This window comes from Cetorhinus maximus, chromosome 19 (assembly GCF_964194155.1).
Source record: "Cetorhinus maximus chromosome 19, sCetMax3.hap1.1, whole genome shotgun sequence".
Lineage (NCBI taxonomy): Eukaryota > Metazoa > Chordata > Chondrichthyes > Lamniformes > Cetorhinidae > Cetorhinus > Cetorhinus maximus.
In genome coordinates, this window is record NC_135897.1 from 35,966,814 (window position 1) to 35,987,422 (window position 20,609).

The 20,609-nt window shown below is 40.8% G+C and overlaps 1 protein-coding gene across 3 annotated transcripts in view; it reads right to left on the reverse strand.

Annotated features, from left to right (window-relative positions):
• Positions 1-13,938: 13,938 nt before the first annotated feature.
• The window catches only part of farsb (phenylalanyl-tRNA synthetase subunit beta), a 61,219-nt gene continuing 54,548 nt past the window's right edge, over positions 13,939-20,609 (reverse strand). For all 3 annotated transcript variants that reach the window (XM_078563705.1, XM_078563707.1, XM_078563708.1), the window contains one exon: positions 13,939-14,654. In XM_078563705.1, the coding sequence (XP_078419831.1) occupies positions 14,503-14,654 (152 nt within the window). In that variant the 3' untranslated portion in view covers positions 13,939-14,502. The remainder of the gene's footprint in view (positions 14,655-20,609) is intronic.

Sequence of the window (20,609 nt, forward strand, 5' to 3'; positions counted from 1 at the left end):
CTCAAGACTCAACTTCCTATTTAAATAGTCTTTAGAATTGCTGAAAAAAGAGACATACTGTCGTAGCTTTTTGTCTTGCACTCATCAGGACAGATAAACCAATATTAAAGGGAAACAACAATTTATTCTGCACGAGAAGAGTGCTGATTGGTTCACAAGTGGACTCTGATCGGTAGAAGCATTGCCATGGACAGTGTAGCAGACAACGGTTAACTGTTAATTGCCAAGTTTTTGTTTCAAATTCAGAGACAGGTCGACTCTGGTCAAGGCATTGCCATGGGGAATGAACTGTCCCTCAAGCTTTTGTTTAGGTGCAAAAGGTGTAATGCATGGACATGCTCCTTCTGTCTGCACAGGGCATGGGCCTGTTTGTGAATATATGTGGCTATTAGCATATGTAAGTGAGCCACAAGTAAGCTAGAAGCGACATATATTCACACACAGGGCCCAGTCCTTTGCAGACAGAGAGCATGTCTATGCATTACGCCTTTTCCAACTAAATAAAAGCTTGGGGACTGCCATTCCCTGGTTTATCCTCCTGACAATGTCTTGACCAATCAGGGTTGACCTGCCTGTTTTGAATTTGAAACAAAAGCTTGGCAGTTAACTGTTCACTGCTACATTGTCCATGGCAATGCCTCTACCAATCAGAATCCACTTGCCAACCAACCAGAACTCTCTTCTCATACAGCATAAATTGTTGTTTCCCTTTACTGTTGGTTTATCTTGCAAAACGAAAAACTTCAGTAGTATGTCTCTTTTTTTTCCAGAAATATTCAAGCTCTGTACGATCGAACAACTATAAATATTCGTTGTGAGTGTATAAAATCATTTTTCAGTTCAGTTGCTTTCCTAGTCTCCTGGATATGCCCTATTGCTAGCCAAGGATATGTGTGAGTGATCTATTCTCAGGGCGACAGTGCAATGAAACAACCATTTAATTGTGCAAAGGAGGCCTGGGATGATGCCTACTCTTGATTTCCCTCTCTTGGTCTCCACTTTCAGCTTCCCAATTGTAATATGATTGAGTTGAAGAACTGTAGGAATAAATCCACATTTCATTATTCTTCAGTGCTACATACTGCTGCTTCAATGTACTACTCAGGACAGCTAGGATTGTTTTACAACAGATTTCCTATTTAAGTGTACTGAATGAGTCTCTTTCCTGGAGGCATTGGTTCAGGAATATCTTTACATTAGGAAAAGAGAACTTTTAAACTAACCTTTTATGTCAATTTCTAATTAAAAGCCAATGACATTTGTTTTGAAAAGTAATTAACTACATCCAAAAATAGTCAATCTTTTCAAATAGACCTTTTGTCGATTGGTGGATTCAAATTTGATGAATAGGTTAATCTTCCATTGGAACATAAAAATGCATATTACTAACTTGTGGTACATGTATGATATTGCACCATTAGCACCACTAGAACAATTTTTTTCACATGTCAGCAAGAGGTTTTGAGTGTCATGACTACAAATGAATTATGACAATCTTTCTCAAACATGAAAATTAACAAACTATTGGTGACCTTAAATATTCATTATCTCCACTACTGGCACACTGTGGCTGCACTGTGTACCATCTACAAGATGCACTGTAGCAACTTGCCAAGGCTTCTTCAACAGCAGCTTCCAAACCCACAACCTCTAGCACATAAAAGAACAAGGGCAGCAGATGCATGGGGACAGCACCACTTTGAGATTCCCCTCCAAGCCATACACCATCTTGACTTGGAAGTATATTGTTGTTCCTTCATTATTACTGTGTTACAATCCTGGAACTCCCTACCCTGCAGCCCTCTGGATGCACCTACTCTTAAAAAGTGGTTCGTGCATCTAAAGCACATTAGTGAACCAGATGGGTTTTTACAATAATCAACAATAGTTTCATGGTCCTCATTAAACTTTTAATTCCAGACTTTTTATTAAATTCAAATTTCACCATCTGCCATAGTGGGATTCAAACCCTGGGTATGTGGGTCACTAGTTCAGTGACAATACCACCACCTTCCCTATTCAGGATAAGCAATACATGCTGGTCTTGCCTGTGAACCCCACATTTCATGAACAAATAAAAAACAATTCTATCCATTCCACAAATAATTTATTTTAACTTTTAACTGTGTTCTGAGTATGTGTTATACTGGTAATTTAGCTATAACAGCCACTAGCTGCATTTATGTTACACCTTTAATATTGATAACAATGTTCAAAAGTGTTTCGGTCATAAGGAGAAGATATCACTGTTGGACATGAGGGTGGAGAGACAGTGAAATAATCATCCATTTATAATTAGTCAGTCATAACTAAGAAAAGGTGTAGCAATTAAAATATGAATGCAATTTGCTCTGGAAAAAGCTACTTAAAACTTCTCTCAATAAGGAGTACCCATCCCCAGCCTCCCTTTCCTCTTCAAAGTACTTGACCGTGTTGTGACCTCCAAAATTCATGCCCATATTTCCTGAAACACCATGTTTGAATCTCTCCAGAGGTTTCCACTTCTGCTACTGTACTGAAACAACTCTTATTAAAGGCACAAATGACATCCCATTTGACTGTGACAAAGGCATACTATCCCTACTCATCCTTATCGACCTGTCTTTAGGCTTTGGCATAGTCGATCACATCATCCTGCTTCAACACCTCTCCACAGTCATCCAGCTGGATGGGACTGCATTCACCTGGTTCCATTCTTATCAATCTAATTGTAAGCCATGGAATCACATGCAATGGCTTCTCTTCTTGCTCCCACACTGTTAATTCCATTGTCTTCCCAAGGATCCACCTTTATTTCCCTTCTATTTCTCATGTACATGCTGCCCCTCAGCAACATTATACGAAAACACGTTAGTTTCCACATGTACGCTGATGACACTCAGTGCTACCTCACCACCACCTCTCTACCCCTCCTCTGTCTCTATATTGTCAAATTGTTTGTCTGGCATCCAATGCTGGATGAGCAGAAATTTCCTCCAATTAAGTATTGGGAAGACTGCAGAGACCATTGCCTTTGACCCCGGCCACAGACTGCTTCCAAGCCAATGATTCCGTCCCTCTCCATGGAAACTGTCTGAGGCTGAACCAGACTGTCCACAGCCTCAGTGTCGTATTTGACCTCGAGATGAGCTTTCAACAACATATCTGCACTTTCACCAAGCCCGCTTACTTGCTCCTCCATAACGGTGCTGGGTTCTGCCCCTGCCTCAGCTCTTTTGCCACTGAAACTCTTATTCATGCCTTTGCTACCTCCAGACTTGATTATTCTAACCCACCCCTGGCTGGCCTCCCATATTCTCCCCTCTAGAAACATGAGATAATCTAAAACTACTGTCCATGCCCTAATTTGCACCAAATCCTGTTCAACTATCACCCCTGTCCTCACTGTGTACATTGGTTGCTGGTGAAGCAATACCTTGATTTTAAAATTCTTATCCTTGTTTTCAAATCACTCCATGGTCTGGCCCCTCCCCATCTCTGTAATATGTTCTAGCCCCACAACCCTCTGAGATAGCCATGCTCCTCTAATTCTGTGTTTTGAGCATCCCTGATTTTAATTCCTCATCTATTGGTGGCCATATCTTCAACTGCCTTGGGCCGAAGTTCTGGAATTCCCTCCCTAAACTTCTCTGTCTTTCTACCTCACTTTCCTCCTTTCAGACACTTCTTAAAACCTACCTTTCTGACTAAGCTGGGGGTCATCTGACCTTATATTGCCTTATGAGACTTGAAGTCATATTTTGTTTTACACTGCCCCTGTGAAGCACCATAGGCAGTTTGAATATGTTAAAGGTGCTAGATAAATGCAAGTTGTTGTTGTTGCAGACCCTATTTAAAATGGGAAGTATTGCAATGTAAAACGATCAACAAAGACCTCTGCCAGTGTTGCTGAAATGCATGATTCGATGGGCTCATAAAATGGTAGAATCTGAATGCATGAAATAAATCCTTGGCAATTCTACAGTGAATTACAACCTTGATTGTCTTATTAATCATTCCTGTTCCATACGCTGAAATAATGACCTACATTGTTTCTTAATCTATTTACAATTACTTTTGGAAATCTGTACTGGAATTGTGGTGACATTTGTACCCTTAATCAAACAGATTAGCGAAAGGCCTGAGATTTTCAGAGACAATGGGCAGAATTTTACCCCCATCGGGGTGGGGGAGGGGGGTTGTGCGGGGGCGGACGGGAGCAGGGGCGAACTTGATCGGTGCCCTCGATTGGTTCCACGCTGCCATTTTACGTGAGCGGGCCAATTGAGGCCCGCCCAGCATGACGCACACCCGGAAGCATATGCGCTTCCTGTGAGGGCAGGGGTTGGATTCCCTGAGTCTGGACAGTGTCACATGAGCTGGGACATGTCAAGGAACATTAATGGAAAACTTTATTTAATTTATAAAAACTTCATGAAACCTCATCCCACCCATGGATGGGGTTTCAGGAAAAATGCGAAGGCCGCCCGGGCTCTTCGCCTGCCCGCCAACCATAAGGTTGGACGGGCAGCTCATTTAACTATTTTAGTTAGTTTTTAACAGGCCTTAATAGGCCTTTGACAGTTTGGCGGGCGCACAGCTGAGTCGGCTGTGTGCCTGCCGAACTGAAAATCTAAATGAGGTGCAATGACGTTGGGACGCCCGCCCGACATCACCGCGCGTCCTTTTATGTGTTGCCGAGTGGGCCCCACCCCGACTCGCTGACCGGAAAATTCTTCCCAATGAGCTTACATATACAAGTAGTTCTTCTCTTTTAAAATGAGGTGTATTTCTGATTTATAATTTAAACTGCACAGTGAACATCCAGCCAAACTACTGCAAGTTAGAACCTGATTATATCTTTTCATAAAATTAGATTTGTGCTATAGCAACAATGTCAGAGCAATTAAGCCGTTTCGATAATGTTGGTTGATACTACTTTTAACCATTTGAAGTGGGATTCATGTATAACCACAACCTCTTCAGAACTCAATGAGCGAAAATAAATTTTTTGAGGGAGAAATTCAACATTGTTCTGCCAATTCTTGGCTGTAATATTTAACATTATGGAGGACAACTTTTGGTTGTGATGTCCATGCCCAAACTCCACTGGCTCTGATCTTAGGTCAGATAACTTATAGTCAACCCTGCCTGTTTCCCAAATTGAACATAGGGAGTGCTGAGCCCATGGATTCTTAACCTCACCTGGAACAAGAGGCGAGCAGGCTGTATCAATAATATTCAAACTGACCCTCAGTTAAATCCAATTAGGTCTCTGGTGAAACAAACACAAAATGCTGGAAAAACTCAGCAGGTCTGACAGCATCTGTGGAGAGAGAAACAGGAGAGAATTTTCCCCTTGTCGAGGGGGTTGTACGGGGGCGGGTGTGGGCAGGCATGGACCCAATTGGGGCCCCCGATCGGGTTTGCGCCGCCATTTTATGTGGGCAGGCCTTAATTGGCCCGCCCAGCATGGCGCGTGCCTGGAAGCGCTGTGTGCTCCCTGTGCGGGCGGCGAGGGGGTGGTCCCTGAGTTGGGAGTGCGCTTTTTCACAGAGATGCCTCAGGGAGATAAGTTTTAAGTTTTAAAAATTTTAACAAAGGAAAAAAATTAAGACATGTCCCCTCATGTGACAGTGTCACATGAGCTGGGACATGTCAATGAACTTTAATGAAACAATTTATTTAATTAGCAAACCCTTCATGAAACTTCATCCCACCCAAGGATGAGGTTCCATAAAAAAGCGAAGGCCGCCTGGGCTCTTTGCCTGCCCGCCAACCTTAAGGTTGGATAGGCAGCTTTCTCAGAAGGCTTAATTAGTAAATTAATGGCCTAAGCAGGCCTTTGAAAGTTCGGCAGGTGCGCAGCTGAGTCAGCTGCGTGCCCGCTGAACTGAAAATCTAAAAGACGCAAGGTGACGCGGGACGCACGCCCGATGTCATCCCGCATCATTTTATGCCTCGGCGAGTGGGCACCGCCGCTGCTCGCCAAGCCGAAAATTTTTCCCACCGAGTTGATGTTTTGAGTCTGTATGACCCTTCTTCAGATGCTGTCAGAGCTGCTGAGTTTTTCCAGCATTTTCTGTGTTTGTTTCAGATTTCCAGCATCCGCAGTATTTTGCTTTTATCTTAGGCCTCTGGTGAGTCTTTTCAAATTATTGATAAGCTTATAGACCTTTTTTATGGCTGTTTTTACTGCCACATCTTGAAGTCAACTGACTTTTAGGAGCTTCAGCATTATTTCATTGCAGTTTGGTGAGATGTGTCATTGCAGGTGCAGGATGAAAGACAAGAGTACAGAGACCTGCAGCAGCTAACCAAGAAACCAAAGGAGAAGTCTCACACCAGGCAGCTTTTTGGCAATAGAATCTCCTACCGCAACTGAAATGAGAAATTACGTGTCTGGTGCCGAGGACAGAGACCTGAACTCTGCAGCCAAGAGAACAGATTCTAGTGTGGCTGCCACTGCCAAATGATTCTTTCAGGGCCAAATTTCATGGTCTGTACCGGGTAGACAAAAGGATAAGTGAGGTAAATTATTTGATCCACACGCCTGGCTGGAGAAAGAAGCACCAGTTATGCCACCATGATATGTTAAAGAAATATCACAGCCAAGAGCCTAGTCAACCAGAGGCGTTTGCCAGAGGGCAGAGATAGCAGAGGACAGCCGGGGAGAGTCAGACAAGGAGGAACTGGAGGACTCCCAGGTCGAAACCACGATTGTTAGGCTGGAAAACACTGAAACTCTGGAAAATCTAAATGCCCTATTAACCTATCTAACAGAAGAGGAGTGGAAGGATATAGCCACCCTGCTCAGGGAATTTAAAGAAAACTGTAGGGAACAGCCAGGACGTACTCCACTGACAGACCACAATGTGGATGTAGGAGATACCCCACCAATAGAGTAAAATTCCTACTGACTGGCGGCATTGGTGTGATGGTGTCACTCTGCCTACCTCACTAAAATTGACTTTTTGAAAGAATATTGACAAGCGATAGGGGTAGGAGCATTCCTACTCCAGGAGATTGAATCTGGGACTGAACACCCAATTGGCTATTTCTCAAAAAACCTAAAAAGAAACAGAAAAAGTACTCTACAATCAATAAAGAAGCATTAGGCCTTTTGTGAGCTCTCCAGCACTTTGAGGTCTATGTTAGCAATGGGCACTGAGATATCCTAATATACACGGACATAACCGTTTAAAGCTCCAAGAAAAATTTAAAGTGACCAATGCCAGATTGCTTTGATGGAGCTTATTCTTGCAGCTTTTAAATCTAAAGATTACGCACATTGCTGGAAAGAATGTCATCGCTGGTGCGCTATCCAGAGTATATGCCGTCAAGGGAATGCAACAGATAGCGATAACTGTGACAATATGAGATTACTGTGTGAATGTCAGAATCTATGTGTACATTTTCTCTTACTTCACTGGAAAACCATGTAAAAAAGAGTCATCAAAATTCCAATTTTTTTCTCCCATGTAGCAGAGGCCTGTCATGCCCAGTAAAGGCATGTCATATTATAAACTTTCAGTGAATACTTTTTACTAATTGGACACAAGCAAGCTGTTTAGATGGCTGTTGCAAATTATGTGACTTTTGGCAGCATCAGGTCTATGCCAAATACCTAATTAAACATGAACATGGGTAAGGGTACCTCATACCCGTTTATGGAATTCACACATCTCGTTTTTTAAGAAGGCACCAATATCTAAAGGCACTCTGGAAACTCCATAGTCTGTCTCAATGCTTCATACTAGACAAAAGAGAAATACAAAACTTGATGGCCACTATCAGCTTCCCATTGAATAATGATGGCCTCCCCCATTCAAACTAGAATGGGTAGGACTCAGAATTGTTAACACGGCAGTCTTCTGAGAGCATACCCTTATTACCTCAAGGCCCAGCAGATCCACCAGAACCATAAGTCATCGGCTAGTTTTAGAATCAGACTGTGAAACTGGCCGCAAGTCGTCAAGCAGCCAAAGTACTTAATTTGTTCCACTTTCAAAGTTCATCTGAGAACCAACCTCCTAGATATTCAACTGCAAGAAACCTTGCAACCGTCTGTGAACCCTTTGCTTTATAAGACCCTCACTTCAACTTTAAGTCATCCAATCCATTCAAGAAACCATAGGCCTGCCACATGGGAGACTGGAAATCATAAATCAGAGACTGAATTAACTGTAAGCCGCACTATCTTTACCTATTTCAAATCTTTGTGTGTGTGTATGTGTGTGTGTGTTGTACATGCAAGACCGTGTGTGTGATTTTGTGAGTGGGTGAAAATAACCTTCTTTGTTTAAAACTCACAAAAGCTTGCTGCTGAATTGTTTATTTGGCATACACATTCTAAGGGTAAAAAAAAGACACACCTCTTTCCATAAAAAAAACTTACTGATTACGGGAAATAGGACAGCAGATTTATTCTGTCGTGGACAGAATGTCACCAGGGCTCCAAGGATTAAATTATGAGGATAGATTCCATAAACTAGGCTCATATTCTCTGGCATATAGAAGGTTAAGGGGCAATTTCATTCAGGTTTTTAGGATTTTGAAAGCAATTAACAGAGTACATGGAGAGTGTTTCCACCATTGAAGGGAATCTAGGACAAAGGGATATAACCTTAAATTCAGAGCCAGACCATGCAGACGAAAAATTAGCGAACCCCTCTTCATGCAAAGGATGGTAGATCTCTCTCCCACAAAAGCAGCAGATACTAGCTCAATTAATCATTTTAAATCAAAGATCAATAGGTTTTTGCTAACCATTGGTATTAAAGAATATAGAGCCAAGGTGGCTGGGTGGAGTTAAGATGCAGATCAATCATGATCTCATTAATTGGCAGAACAGGCTGAAGGGCTGAATGGCCTATACCTGTTCCTTTGCTCCTAATTTGAGAGCCTTGGAAGCTATTCTGCTCAGCGTTTTAAAAACCCTGGTGCTGTTGTGGCTAGAATCACTGTAGCACAAAAGCCCAATCAAGCCAATCTCACAAACCTTGACTTATATTTCAGTAGGTCAGGGATAAATCAATAACCAGTCTTTGAAGATGAAATCCAAATATATTGCCACACCTCCATGATGAGAGGGGGAAGCTCATTAAGACACGGATTAGAACAATTAAAATCCACATCTTTGAGGGAATCACCTAAAGGAACACGAGATAGCAGCAGGAGTCAACCAACGGCCAGTCAAGGCAGCTCCGCCATTCAATATGATCATGAATGATCTTGGGTTTAAACTCTACTTTTCTGCCCACTCTCTATTTCCCTCAATTCCTGAAACCAAAAATGTGTCCATCCCAGCCTTAAATATAGTCAATGATGGAGCACACACAATCTTCTGGGGTAGAGGGTTCCAAAGATTCACAACCCTTTGAGTAAAGTAATTTCTCTTCATCCCAGTCCCAAATGATTGATCCCTTAGCCTGAGACTGTCTCTCCTTGTTCTATATTTCCCAGCTAGCGGAAGCAATGCCTCAGTGTCTACCGTCAAGCCTCTTCAGAACCTTGCAGGTTTCAATGAGATCACCTTATTCTTCTAAACTCCAGAGAATATAGACCCAATTTACTCAGCCTCTCATCATAGTGCAACCCTCCCACCCTGAGAATCAATCTAGTGAGCCTTCACTGTATTGCCTCCAATGCAAATATATGGAGACCAAAACTGCACACAGTATTCTAGGTGTGGTCTCATCAAAGCTCTGTACAACTGTAGGAATACTTCTTTACTCCTGTACTCTGATCAAGTCAAAATGCTATTGCCTTCTTAATTCTTGCTGCATCTGCATGCTAACTTGGGAGTTCCTTGTATGAGTACACCCAAGTTGCTCTGAACATCAACATTACAAGCTTCATACCTTTTTAAAAAATATTGTTTTTCTATTCTTATGACCAAAGTGAACAACCTCACTTTCCCACATTATACTCCATCTACCATATTGTTGCCCACACACTTAATCTCCTTGTATCTCTTTGCCGCCTCTTTATGTCCTCCTCACAACTTACATTTCCATTTGGTTTTGTATCATCAACAAAATTAGATACATTACTCTCTGTCTCTTTGTCCAAGTCATTTAGATTGTAAATGGCTGAGGCCCAGCACTGACCCTTGTGGCACTCCACCAGTCACAGCTTGCCAAGCATGCCTCATGTGTGCCTACTCTTTGCTTCCTGTCTGTTAACCAATCCTCTCTCCATGCTAATATATTACCCCCAACTCCATGCACCCTTATCTTGCCTATTAACTTTTTGTGGCACATTATCGAATGCCTATTGGAAATCCAGGTATACTAACAACAATTCAATTATACTGGTTCCTTTACCCTACTAGTTACATCTTCAAAAATCTAATAAATTTGTCAAACACAATTTCCCTTTTGTAAAACCATGTTGACTTTGATTATACTATAATTTTCTAAGTCCATTATTAAGATTTTCTTAATAATAGATTCCAGCACTTTCCCGACAACTGAAGTTTGGCTCACCGGTCTGTAGTTCCTGTTTTCTCTCTCCCTCCTTTCTTGAATAGCAGTGTAACATTCGCTAATTTCCAATCTGATAGGACCATTCCAGAGTCAAGGGAGTTATGGAAAATCATAACCAGAGGAGATCTCTGCAGCTATCTCTTTTAGAACTCTTGGATGTAAACCATCAGGTCCGGAGATTTGTCAGATTTCAGTCGCTTAAGTTTCTCCAGTACTTTTTTTCTACTGAGATTAATTTCCTCTGTTTAGCACCTTATTTACCCTCTATTTCTGGTATGAAACTCATGTATTTTACTGTGCAGACACAAAATATTTGTTCTTTTTAAAATTCATTCATGAGGTGTGGGTATCACTGGCTAGGCCAGCATTTATTGTCCACCTCTAATTGCCCTCGAGAAGGTGGTGGTGAGCTGCCTTCATGAACTGCTGCAGCCCATGTGGTGTAGGTACACCCACAGTGCTGTTAGGGAGCATTTCCTCATTCCCCATAATAATTTCTCATGTCTGTTTCTAAGGCACCAACATTTGTTTTGGCTACTCTCTTCCTTTTTATACACTTACAAAAGCTCTTACAAAGTTTTTATATTCCTGGCCAGTTTGCTCTCATATTCTATTTATTTCCCCTTTTTATCAATTATTTGGTGGCCCTTTTCTGATTTCTAAAACAATTCCAATCTTCAGACTCTACTTTTCTTTGCAACCTGAGAAGCCTCTTCTTTTAATCTAATGGTATCCTTAACTCCCTAAATAAGCTACGTTTGGCTCTTTCTTGCTTAGTTTTTGTTTTTCAATGGAATGTATCTTTGTTGAATTTTTGCATTCTTTTCATGTTTCTATTTATTTATAGCCATACCTTTTAGACTATTTACCCAATCAACTTTAGCTGGTTTTCCCCTCATACCTATGTAATTGGCTTTAAGATTCATGTTTGTGATTGAAAAGTGTCACTTTTAGACTTAGCATGGAATTCAATTGCGTTACGATCACTAGTTCCTAGTGGATCTTTTACTTTAGGATTACTAATTAACCCTAACTTGTTACACAATTGAACTAAAATAGCTTCATCCCTAGTTGGTTCCACATTGTATTGATGCAGAAAACCGGCATCTTCTAGGTCACCTTGCCAATTTGATTGTCTAGTCTATATAAAGATTAAAATCCCCCACTATTATTACATGCTCCAATAATTTCTTGTTTAATGCTCTGTCCAAAAGTACAACTACTGCTAGGGGGCCATTCCAGCAGAAAGAAACCAAAATGTAACAATCCTGTTTACCATACAGTAAGGTAAGTGGAAGATCCTCATGAATCTGGATTAACAATTCACTCCTTCAAAACTGTATTCTAAACTGACATTGAAACAGGTTTCATTTTTAAATCAAGGAGTGACACTTAACTGATCCAATAATACGTTAAATGGGAGGGTGGGTAGTATGTCCAGTGTGCTTTCACATGGACAATAAAGAGTGAAATACCTGAAGTCAAGCAAGCCACCTTTCTTTGGCAATTATTATACTTTGCATATTCACCCAAAGGAGGGTGAATTATTCAAGGGACAGTTAAACTATCAAATAATGCACAAGGTGGCTTTATAAGACAGTTGTGTTTTACCTTAAATTGAAAGAAGACAGTCTAAAACAGAATGTACTAGAATGGAGGATGATGGTCATATTGAACTATGTCTGGGCTATGTGATTTGGTTGTCATGGGGACAGAAGCCCAGATTGAAACTCAAACTTCAGGTATCATACCTTGGCACAAAAGAAGGGCAGCTGGTCTTTTTGCAGTCTCAGTCTGACAGAGACAAAAGGAAGACCACAAAACAATGGCTAGTATGCCAAGCAGAGGGAAAGGCTGTTTTGTGTCAACCACCAAGCAGAATGCTGGTGAAAAAAAATTCCCTGTTTGAAGAGTTGGAACCTGTGGAGATTTAAAGGCCCAGGAGTCACCAGAGCTTGCTTGCACAGCTGAAAGTCAATTCAATTATACTCAGGAGATTGAGTGAAAGGACTTTCAAAAGGACACTAGAAGACTCACCCTGAAGTGATCCTGTTGGATTGTTGGAAGGAATTTGGGGTTTTAACTACATTCAGGAAAATGATTTTCAAATTCTAAACAAGTACACTTCCAGAAAAGGTCCTGGATGAAGATCAGGAGAAGGATGTCTGGCCAATTTTTCCTTCCTTAAGGAAGGAACATTGAAACCAACTGTAGTACCCCCGTCACTGGCCAACTGAGATCAGCTAACCCAATGCAGCCATGGGATTGAAACTAGAACCTTGCTGACTTGTATGCCTCAGAGAATCAGCGGATTCATTTGCTGAATTACCTGGATGCCAGCAGTAGATGAAGTTTAGTTTTAAAAGTCAATCTTATTCAAGTTTCTTCTTGGAAATTAAGGAAATAACTCTCATTTTCTTTAAAATCTGTATGAATGTTAGAGAATGATTAAGGTGCACTCTTTATAAATCAATGGGCGTGGATTAGAGTTTCACTATTGAATTAATCACCAAGTTCAGGCTTTTTTGTTTGCTTACGTGTAATACTTCTGGAAAGAATTGTTTTAAGCTTCATATATACTACACACACAAAACTAATTCCAAAGCAAGTGAAATGGTTAGTGACTGCCAGGATTTCCTGGCAACAAAAAACTATTTTGACTTCAAAAGTTTGAAAATGCCTAAGGGCACGAGATGGGTTTCATTAGTTCTAAACCAGGCCACTGTGGTGGGCCATACAACTGCAGGAAATAAAACTGCTGCATCCTGCCAGCCAATCGGCAGAACATTAAGTAACTTCAAATGCAATAAGGAAAGTTGCAAAGGATGATAGTAAAGGGGGAACCCAAGAGGAGAGAGTTGAGAATAATATGCAAGTGAATCCTAAACCTATGCTACAAATCAGCTTTTTTTTATAAGCTTCCAGAGAGTAATATACTCTCATAAAAAAACTATAATAGTCAATAGTTATAAAACTCTGGATATATAGCTTCAGTATCATCAATTGTGTAAACTAAAAATAGAGAATCCTAGAATTGAACAACAGATCAATCTTCAACTGAATGATGCGTACCACATTCACACTAAGCTGTCCCAGTCCCTAAAATAATCCAGCTTTCAATTAAAACTGCGATTCCTGATCTTTGCTTGACAACTATTTGGAGCATTTGTCTGGCACTGAGAACCTTTTGTTTCTCATTCCTTTTCATATCTAGCCTAATTAAGACTAATTAAAGCTCATTCTGAAGAGAGTGTTACAGATAATCACATAGGATATAAATTTAGGTATTGTAGTCAGATAGGTAACATTCTAATGTCCTTATCATTACTCAATATTTTTCTGAACATAATTGTTTAAATCAATGATGCAGTTTATATGTATGTGTACAGATGTAGTGCAGTTTCAACATTTAAAGTAATGTGGCAACTGCACCAATTCAACTGAGTAAATACTATTAAATCCTTATGGGTCAGACAAAAAAAATGGTTGATTCATTGCAGACAGGCAAACATTACATGATTTAGGCATTTGCAGCATAAAATGTATAATGGTAGCTATTGGCAGTTGCCACTTTTTGCACCTGGTATTAACATGGAATAGGGGAAACCCTCAAGTTGGCTTTATGCCACTTATTAAAACTATTTCATCAGTTACATATGCATTTCTTTTACATCATGTTAGCTGCTAAGAAAAATGAATGGGATTTCCTTAAATAGAATGGTTCCTATTACAGCAGGTAAGTTAGATCGCTATGTATCAACATTTTGATTGTAATATTACACTTATACGTTGCACTGAATTGTAGCATTGTACATTTATAGCTTTAGTTAATTTATGCTGAAGAATGTACTATTACATTTCAAGCAAACGGATAAAATTACAGTAGGAAGAATATATTTAACCACGAAGCATAGGATCCTTTGCCTTATTAAATATTTATCTTTACAGTTGAATAGTGTCAGTAGCTGTTCTTCGCTCAGAATGACTGAAGGACACAAAAAGTGTGATAACAGCTAAGAAGCAGTCTCATCCTTCAAAGAAAGGGCTCAATGTCGATTTCGAGTGCAGAGCAGGGCATGGTCAGTTCAAATCTGGTGATAACATCAGGATGAAGAACTCCCAGCTTGCCAATGCTCTGACCTTTAGCAAAGATCTCTGCACATCGACCCGGGAAGAAAGTGGAATCTATAAAAGGAAGAAACAGAACAAAAACCATCAGTACTTCTCCACCTTCAATAATCAGCAGATGTAATTCACTTTCCCCGCACTGCCCTGCAGCTGGCAACTGATAATGCCTTTAATTAAATCTTCAACAGCTCTAAATGAAAATTTATAATTGTCTTCCGCAGGTCAGAAGTGAGCTACACTTTGATGATGGTGGCCGAATCCTTTTTTTCCTCAGAATCCAAATGAGTACAAGTCTTTATCACATTTTCAAGATAATTAACCATCAAAGGCACAAAATACCATCAAAGTTTTCTTCACCAAAAGGCTAAGCGGTGGTTGCAACTACAAGTAATTAAAAGTATACAAGAGGTCACTTCATGACTTTTTTTTAAAATCCAACTGCAGTTTTTTGCTAGCTCATTTTATTAGCGTTATTTTCTTGCACATTGTCCCTCCTATATATTAGCATACATCCTTCCTGTAGGTGATCATGAAGTAGTTAACTTATTGAATAGACATTTGAAGCAGTCATTCTCATTTTTGTCCATTGAAACCCTCCTGAACAGAGTACTCTGACGTTCTATGTTTCTGTACATTTCTGTAGTCCTGCTTTACCCTTGCCTAGGATCAGAAGGGATACATAAAGTATATTTTTCAGATGTAATACTGCACAAAGCCTTAACATTTTGACAGCTGTGATAAACACTGTACATGAGTGAGAATTGAAGTACATGTGTGACATAGAAATATCTTGATTTTCAGTCTGTAGAAAACAGGGTAGCTACTAAACGTAGAACGAAAATATCCTTTATGTTGACATATTAACTCTTTGTTGGTCAATAAATAGGAATGCCCTAAAGTTTGCAGAATTAAAGAATCATTTTCTATAATAGCATGTATACATTCTGCACCATGTAATAAGGTACACAGAAATTAAGAAGTTAATGCTAAATAATAGATCGAATATCTGATAAGTATGAATTGGTTGGTTTGCTTTGAAAATAATTTTAAATTGACCTATCAATTCATTTCATATGCAATAACATTTTAAAATAATTCCTCTGGAAGATCCATTATTAAAAAAAACTAGTGACTAGACAACCCATTTTGTTACAATTGAAATGATGGATTTTTCCATCAATCTACATAGGATTAAGAAAACAAATATTTCCTTGAATTTTCATATTTTACCAATAATCGTTAAGCCTTGCTTTTCCCAAGTGTATCACTGTAGCATTTCCACTTTTTCTCAAATATGTACCTGTTAAATTTTTCAAAACCCAGAGGACAGAATTTTACGATGCCCCGGTCAGTGTGTTTGTAGGCGGAGGGCCTGTAAGATTCCCAGGGCGGCCTTCCAACCACCCTCCCCCGACCTGTCTGCAATTTTACAGGGGTGGGTGAGGTCGGCTCTTAAGGGCGCTTCCCCCCGACCCCGACCGTAGTTCTTTGGCTGGCGAGAGGAGTTCAGGGACCAGGTTGGGATGTGGGGAAGCCCAATGTATCACCCTGCTGGGGTCTCCGGTGAGAAAGGGAGGGGAGGACCTCCATCTCTGGATTGCTTTCCAGATAGGGCCCTTCCCCAATCCCACCAAGGTCTGCCCCCACCCCCTCCAGGTGCTCCCTCCCTGCCTGGCCTTGCCATCATGACCCCCCCTCCACCCTTTCCCATCCCAGGCTGCTCCGCCACAAGACCCCTCACCTACCTGGCCCTGTGAGCTCCCGCACTTTGACTGGTGGGAATGTCTGCAGCTGACACCAGTAGAGCTGCTGGGACTATAGAGCTGTTGACCAATCAGATGGCTGGCAGCTCTCAGAGGTGGGACCTCCTCCACAGTGAGGGCAGAAGTCTCACCCCTAGCCAATTAATCTTCCTTGGAGTGTTAAATGTTCCAGGACAGCCAGTATTGACAGGGGTACGTTCCCCAACGACTCTTCGGGTGACAGGGCAGGAAACCCCGTTGTCTGAAAAAACCTGCCCACAGACTAGAAACTAAAACAATGGCCCAAACATTGCTGTGGTGAACCACGAAATATGCCTGTTGTTAGACTTGTCCTTGCTTGTTTGTTGCAAGTTGCTGTAAGCGCGAAATGGAAATGGCTCCATGCCTTCTATAGGGTATCTGGGATCTGAGTGAACAAGGCAAGGAACTGTGCATCTCCTCAACCAATCAGACTGAAGGGTTGTGAAGTGAGCAGCTCAAGTTGCAAACAAGGAAATATAAGGTAGAATGTTGAATTCAATGTCAAATCATGTACAGAAAGAGAAATAAACGGAGGAAAAGTATGGAATAAGAAAAAAATGACAAAGCAAAAAAGGGCCCAAGCTATTTGTTCACTGAGCAAGCTTAACACCGAAATAGGATGCATAAAAGCTATCCTGCAGGATAATGGCTATGCCGACCATTTCATTGGTTGCTGTGTATCACATACGCACGAATGGGCCTAAGACGGCAGTTTTGGAAGTGAAAAATGCTCAGTCTACTTCAAATTACCATGGAAAGATAAGGTATCACAAAAATTTGAGCAACAGGTGAAGCTAGCTATTTCACATTGTTACTATGCACAGGCAACACAAGTTAAATTTTTCACTAACTGGATGCTGCCATCAAGCCAAAAAGACGTTCTGCCTACCACACAAATGAGTTATGTGGTATAAGAATTTCAGCGCCAGTGTGATACCAGGTACGTAGGCCATATATCCTAATGACTGGTGGGTCACATTAAACAGTCCCTACTGCTGTTCGCAAAAGGCAGGGTACTGACCATACTAAACTAGCCCATGCTTGCAAAACTCAAAACATAATATTTAACATTAGACGTGATTCCGCAGTTGGACAGCACTTGCTAAACAATCCCTAATGTGCTAAGAATTACCTAACAACCAATTTAAGATCATTAGTCGGACCTGCAATGTGGCTTACTCACTCTTGTTAGAAGCTGCGTATACACAGGGGCCTGTCCTCTGCAGGCAAAAGGAACATGTCCAGGCATTGCACTTTTTTGAATTAAAGAAACACCTTGACCAATCAGTGCTGACTTGTCAAGCAATCTGCACCCCTTTCTCATGCAGTGTAAATTGTTGCTCCCTTTGAAATTTGGCATTCTTGTGTCTGTCCTGATGTGTGCAAGATGAAAAGCGTCAAAAGCATGTCTCTTTTTCAGCAATACGCAAGTGCAGTACTACCATGCGACTAAAGAAAAAAATACTATTTTAAAAAAATCTCCAAGGGCAGAATTTTTGGGTCGATGAGCGGGGCGGGGCTCGCTTGCCGACGCATAAAATGACATGCGGTGATGTCGGGCGTGCGTCATCACCGCACGTCATTTAGATTTCCAGTTTGATGGGCGCGCAGCTGAACTGTCAAAGGCTTATTAAAAACTAATTAAAATAGTTAAATGAGCTGCCTGTCCAACCTTAAGGTTGGTGGGCAGGCGAAGAGCCCAGGAGGCCTTCGCATTTTTCATGGAACTTCATCCACAGGCGGGATGAGGTTTCATGAAATTTTTATAAACTAAATAAAGTTTTTCATAAATGTTCCTTGACAAGTCCCAGCTCATGTGACACTGTCACGTGAGGGTACATGTCTTAAAATATTTTCTTTTCCTTCCTTTATTTAGCCTTTAAAAACTTTAACTAATCTGATGATTTCTGTGCTCCTTCGCGCGCATGCACGAAATAGTGCAGGCCCCGACTCAGGGAATCCCCCCCGCCAAGCCCGCACATGGAGTGCACAGCGCTTCCGGGTGTGCATCATGCTGGGCGGGCCAAAAATGGCGATGCTGGTCTAATTAGGGGCGCTGATCTGGTGCACACGCCCGCCACCGCACAACACCCCCAACAGGGGGAAAATTCAGCCCCAACAATAAAACCTGAATGAATGAGACTCTAAATTTGTAATTGTTAGTTTTCAGTGTCTGTGAGGTTGACTGGCATTAGGTACACTCATACATCTTTTAAAGTGAACACAGTCTTGAAATGACTTGACCTTCTGTGACAATTTCACATCATATCTACCATGCAAAACAGGAACTTTGCGCCACTCAATGCATTTGAAGGGGTGTTCAGACAGCGAGATACTGCTTTGGGGAAGCTTGCCTCACCTAAAGTTGCTGTGGCATTTGCACACAAATAACAGCGAGTGCTATTAGCCTTGTTATTATTTTGACCATTTCTGGGCCAATGCTGTATTTCAATATTTATTCAACATTTAGTCAAATGGAAATTTTGACAGTGTGTGATGTAAGTGGCCATCTTTGAGCATGGCTTCCTCGAGTGAAAAGGAAAAGTAGAGAAAAAATAGAGTAACAGTCCACCTAAGTAGGAGTTGGATGTTATTAGAACTGTATTTTAGTAAGTTTTCTAAAAGAATCAACTGCAAATTGTATATCTAAACTGATCTAATGAGGTGAAACTTATTCTCCTCCTCCTCCCCAAACAGCATGGAGGATTGAGATCAAAATGGGAGGAATCCTCATTTCCCTTATTTAAGGCCTTGCAGTATTTCTAAAACTTCCAGATTGTTCTGATATGCATCAGTTTTCTTGGCTGAGTGTTCATTGAGTCCTGGCATAATAGTTCAGCGTTAGTAATCTACAGTACAGTATAACGCTAATTACCCAGTGTTTCATTGATTCTAATGATAAAACATTTTGTATTAGATTCGCTTCTTATGGAATCTTTTAAGAAATTCATGCACTTAAAAAATGTGTGTTTATCCCAAAGCTGGAGATCGAACAGAGAATGAACTTAATATTGTAGCTTGTGAAACATCAATAGATACAACGAAGACAATTAAATTAATGTCCTTGTTTGAAATGGTTTGGGATTTTTTTAATGCTTTATTTTAATTCCTCAGAAAAGCTCTTCACCACCTAGCAGTCTTTGTCCAAGAGGACAAGAGTTTCATCAGCAGCCATCTCCAACCACTATTAACATTTTTCTACAATCATTGAGAGAAATTTTTAGCAAACCCAGCTGGATCTGTTCTATGCTCCTTCAGGGAGAGAATCCCTGGCATGGTGGAGCATTCCACTTAATAACCTGGTTAAGAATAAAGCACATCAATGGTGAAACAGACTCAACTACTAGACAGTCCATCAGACCTGGATTATTTGGTTCAGGACTGGGCAAGGAGCCAGTCTATAGACTGGACTGACTTTCAAAGTGACTTACAGAACTCTCCCCCACCTCCCCAGGTTCTCCCCTTTCCCATTTTCACTTAAAACATGCCGAGGGTAGTTTTCACCACCACTTGGGTGGTAAACTGGCAGAATGGAGCAGCCATACGCTTTAGAGCCCACCTGATTTTCATTTCCATTGAAATCAATTGCTGCAGGTCTCTCTAATACAAGGCAGACAAACTGATCAGACATACGACTTCTCATGATGTACTGCACCTTTTCCCATCTCTGACTCATCCAGCAGGAGAGAATTGATAAAACCAGTAAGTAACTTCTCTGTGATGATACTTCGCACTTGGCAAAGAATGAACACATTTTAATACTATTTAATAGCAAAATCTCACACAAGTTATTGGTGGAAACCCAAAACCACCAATCGTTTAAGGCGTCATAACATAACTCTACACCACCACTGGGTTCAAGCAGCTTTTACATATACAAATCCTTCTGTAAATGACAGGAAACAGCTTTTTCCCCACTAATATTCTAATTTGACAGAGAACAACAAACAGGTTGCATATTACACCAATTAGATGAAACAGTGTAATGCCCTTTGCAACATACGAAACAAATAAAGCCTAGGTTCATTCCAGGCACTTTTAAGGACATTTATAGTTTGATAAAATGGCAACATGTCCAACTACTCCATTTATTCTGCTTTGGGTGCAGAAAAATGAAAGTTTACATAAAATAGTATAAAACGGAGCATCTACACTATACGAGAAAACCACGCTGAGAAGTTCTATAACAGTAAGGGTATCTTTGCTAACATTAAAAAAAAATCTGAAA